The sequence below is a fragment of the Morone saxatilis genome, unplaced genomic scaffold (genome assembly GCF_004916995.1).
Source record: "Morone saxatilis isolate NCDOM2014 unplaced genomic scaffold, NCSU_SB_2.0 Contig23, whole genome shotgun sequence".
NCBI lineage: Eukaryota > Metazoa > Chordata > Actinopteri > Moronidae > Morone > Morone saxatilis.
This window is the reverse complement of record NW_023339796.1, coordinates 2,112,908-2,117,552: the sequence shown is the minus strand read 5'-3', so window position 1 is coordinate 2,117,552 and position 4,645 is coordinate 2,112,908. Positions and strand designations below refer to the sequence as shown.

The following is a 4,645-nucleotide window of genomic DNA, read 5'->3' as shown; positions in this document are numbered from 1 at the left end:
TTATAGTATGTTATAAAGCATTTGAGTGCTCAAAACTATTATTATACATTGGTCTAAGCACAGTACACAGTATTATTAAGTATGTTGTTAATAGCAATGTATAATTATTGGTATCAGCTCTCCATTCATGATGCACTATAAAGTGTTTTATAATTAGTCATTTATGAACTATGAATATTTCGGAGTGCTTATTCTGTAATGATACAGTACTATAAGCTCAGTGTAACACATTATAGAAAGTGTTACCTAAACTTCTACGAGAAACAAAAAACACACATGAGATTGTTCTCAGAGGAGATATGAAGTTACTGTCTGAAAACAAAGTGTGTGTGTTTGTGTGTATAGAGCGCCATGACGCCCTGTACGTGGTCGGCGCTCTGGAGGAAGCCATGGAGCTGAGAGGGATGCGTTACCACCCCATCGACATCGAGACCTCCGTCATCAGGACGCACAAGAGCATCACAGAGTGGTGAGAAACGGCACGGCGTCATAAATATTTCCATCTGAATTTCTGCACTACAAAGGGCCGATCCTGACATTGAAACAGATTTCTACATTTATTTAGACTTACAGTTAATAAATATTAACTTCAATTTAACTTCAATAACAAAAAAATCTGTGCAACTTTGTTGCTGCTGGAGTCATTTTGGGCTCCAGTTAGATGTTTGAGGTTAATTTAATCAATTATCTGGTCTCGAACCCGGGATACGTCTGGGCTTCTTGCTCTTTATTATTATACTAACTTTTCAAACTCAGTCAAGTGCAGAAATGTTTGTGTGATATTTTTATAAAAAGCCTGAGGAAAATGGATCCTAGAGTTCCAGAAAGGCCTTGTTGAAGGATTTTCTACCGGCATCCTAACAGATTTACATTTTAGTCACAGAAAAATTCCCTTAAATTTCACGACATTACTCACTTCAGGGCCACAAACTGGTGCCATTTGTTGGGATTGCTGCTGGAAATTGAGTCATTTTGAGCTCTTATCCCAGAAACCCCCTGTGAGAACCTGGAGAGAAACGTGTCGTGTTCTTTCTCCTCCTGTGCCTCCAGCGCGGTGTTCACGTGGACCAACCTGCTGGTGGTGGTGGTGGAGCTGGACGGCTCGGAGCAGGAGGCCCTGGACCTGGTCCCCCTGGTCACCAACGTGGTGCTGGAGGAGCACTACCTGATCGTGGGCGTAGTGGTGGTGGTCGACATCGGCGTCATCCCCATCAACTCCCGCGGCGAGAAGCAGCGCATGCACCTGCGCGACGGCTTCCTGGCCGACCAGTTGGACCCAATCTACGTGGCCTACAACATGTAGCGCCCCCTAGCGGCCCACGTGGAGGTGGTTGAAGGATTGTTTGGGAAGATGCAAAGACGCTCTGCTCCTGAGACTGAAAATAAAGAAAAAAACGGAGCCCGAGGCTGAGTTTGTGGCACGAGGGGAGAAGGCAGCTCTTGCTCCCAGGCTGCGTAAAGCCGCCGACTAGCTCCCAGAATCAAACGGTTATATTTAGGCTATTAGCATTCAGGCCGAGGAGGCGAGGTTCGTACTCAGCCTGAGAGAAAGTGCAGTCTCCCCCATCCAGAGCAACAAACTCCCCCATTTGTGCCGATAGTTTACCGAAAAGTTGCAATCGTGCGGCCCGCAGACGGCGGTAGAGGACAATCGTTTGGCGGTGGAGATTCGGGCGTTTAGACTGCGTGTGGCTCACTCTAGTTTCCTGTTAAGTATTTGCTGAAGTCGCTTGGTTTAGGTTTTTAGTTTTTTTGGTTCCAAAAAGTTTAGGCTATTTTTTGAAAAGAATATTTACACAAAAACACAAACTGTGGCAAAAATGATATTTACGTTTTTACGATATCAACCATTACAAAGAGCGAGATATGTTTTGATACGAGGGCGGGGTCCGAGGGGGCGAATCGCAGCTGTTTTAGGTACTACTCGTTTGTTTCATGTTAGCTTGTCGTTGGTTTTATTTTTGTAAGCGTAAGTGTTACTTTTTTTTTTTAATTCAGCATTATTCTCCGAAGCGTCCGTCCCATCTCAGCGGGAAACCAGCGTGCTAACCTTCATAAACTAACAGCTGCAGCCTTTAACTCCGTTTATTATTCCGTACCAACACGCTTCGACTGAAGCAAAACAATACATCAATTCATATCATGTAAGTATGTACAAAAAGAAACTGATTTAATTTATTTTGTTTCTCTTTTAGAAGTATATGACGAGACGTTCAAGAATGTTTTGCTCTTGAATATTTGCTAATATAAAAAAACAAAGCAGCGTTGTATTATCTGGAGTGAAACACATCAAGCATATTATGGAAAATAGAAATATATGATTATAGATTATATTAAAAGATGAGTCGAGGATTCGCACCAGGCAGAAGCAGTTTGACACGCGATGCTTTTTATCTGCACGTTGGTCTGAAATGTTTCAGGCAGTTTGTCGGAGTTGATTCCAGCGTCCACATGAAGAGTTCTGATCCAAAACATCCACTTTTATTAAAGTCTGGAAAGGTTTTCATTTTCCATTAGGAAAGATAAGTTGTTATTTAACATTAGTCATTTGTTCCCTTAACTTACAAATCACTGCCTTAAATTTCTAATTGATGCAGTCAATATTTCTGAGTGATGTATGTAAAATTGCATCATTTTCCCCCTTTGGTTATTCAGAAATCTGACAAAGGACCTTGATTCTAAATAATTTTAACGTGTTTTCAATGAAACAATCTTTCTTCCTGTGTGAAATCTACAGTTTCTACACTTTTAAGTCATGTCAAAGATAATGTGAGGGTCCTTGTTCAATATAACCTATTTTCATTAATCAAGTGGAGAAAAAAATCAGTTTTTGGTGAATAACACCGACTTTAATATGCAGTGTTTTTTAGTGGGCTGACGGTCAAACACAAAGACAAAACTGAGCTCTGGATACGCTTAATGTATACAGATTTTCAATGAGGGACACCTTTTCTATCACTGAGTAAACTAACTGACATACATGTATATTTCATATTATATTAAAACTGTTTAATGAACCCAAACAGTGAACTCAGTAACTGCAGGAAGTTTGTGTAAAACGAGTTATTTGGACGAACTTTATTACCCGTTTACAGAACGTTTTATACAATTCTGTCTGTATTATGTATTTTATTATCATTTTCTTCTTTTCCTTGACCATTGTCCTGTGAAGAAAGGTAAAGTAAATTGTCTAATAGAAGTGAACCAAATGCTGACATATCAGCCTACTGTATGTATTTTTTTTAATTTTCTAGCACATCTTAAAATCAAGGTTAGAAAACTAAATGAGATTGTTTTTAAAGTTTGGATTATTATTTATGATATTAGGACACGGGAACGATCTGAACACAATCTACATTCACAGAGTGTTCACTGTCTGATAAACAGCCTCGTCCTTCATTAGAAAAGTTAGAACAACCAAAGAGCTGATAGAACAATGAGAAGGAAACACAGAATCTGTCCAAAAAGAAGCCCAATAAGTATGTATGATCAAAAAAATTATAAAAATACATAATACAGAGAATTTTATAAAAGGTTCCCTAAAACTTGTTTGTGAAGCAATATTTACAGGAAATAATCAGCTCAAAATGTATCCAAACCTCCAGCAGGTATTGTGTTCACTGTACAGTTTATCTGTTGTTTCATACCGTTATTGTTATAAACTGAATATAATATGAAATATCCATGAAATGTCACTTGGTCAGGGGTTGATAGAAAAAGGTTGGGAACCGAGGCTGTAAGGGAACCGAGGCTGTAAGGGAACATAAAGTCATCCAGGAGCTGTGCTGACATCTAGTGGCCACCAGCAGGAATTAAAACAAACCTATAACAACTGCAGTTTGGATCAGAACTCTTCATAAATCACGTTTATCAGGGAACAAACAGGTTTTCTGACGTTCAAAATGTAATAATAGGAATAGTTTTAGTTTCTCTCCCGACTGGAATAAAACTCCTCAGTTCAAACAGACCAACAGCAGTTACTGGATTACTTTCTTTGAACACCTCCGGCTGGGAAAAGGTGAATCCTCACGGAGACCTCTGAGTGTCTCCCGTACAGGCAGGAGGGCGAGCTGTTACTATTGTAAATATCAGAGTCAGAAGTCCTTCATATTTTTACACGGACCGACCAATCAGGGCTCAAACAGTGATGTCACGACAGGAATAAAGACTGAACCAGGAAGCAGGAGGCGTTCTAACCAGAGACCCTTTAACTCGTTACAGAGCTGCGGAGAGGTCGAAGGTCGCAGGGATACAACGTTCAGTCTGTGATTTGAGGTTGTTGGGCGAGAATGTTCTAGTTTCAACACACGAAAAGAGGAAAAAAAAAACAAAAAAAAACTACACACTTTCACCGTTTGTTTCACCGTTATGAATACTTCCTCCACCACTGGAGGCTCGACTTAAATCTGTTATAGTGACAGTCAAAGTGATTGTTTTTGAAGTTATTCACATTAGTAATGAAGCTTAAAAAAAAAAAAAATTTAATTAATCTAAAAACTCATCATACATAAGAATGTAACTTTGACAAAGATAAATCAGGGACACTGTTCCCAGAGATAGATTTCCTGTAAGCAATTTTCAAGCCCTGATATCAAGTGTCAGTTAATTTGAAAATGATTGGCTGTCTGGAAGGTAGCAAACTTTC

At 39.5% G+C, this 4,645-nt stretch overlaps 1 protein-coding gene across 1 annotated transcript in view; it reads left to right on the top strand.

Annotated features, from left to right (window-relative positions):
- Positions 1 to 4,317, top strand: part of LOC118335231 (disco-interacting protein 2 homolog C) — a gene marked incomplete in the record, with an annotated part of 203,921 nt that extends 199,604 nt beyond the window's left edge. The window contains 2 exon segments of the mRNA XM_035671466.1: positions 346 to 469; positions 1,051 to 4,317. Of these exon segments, the coding sequence (XP_035527359.1) occupies positions 346 to 469; positions 1,051 to 1,303 (377 nt within the window).
- Positions 4,318 to 4,645: the final 328 nt, after the last annotated feature.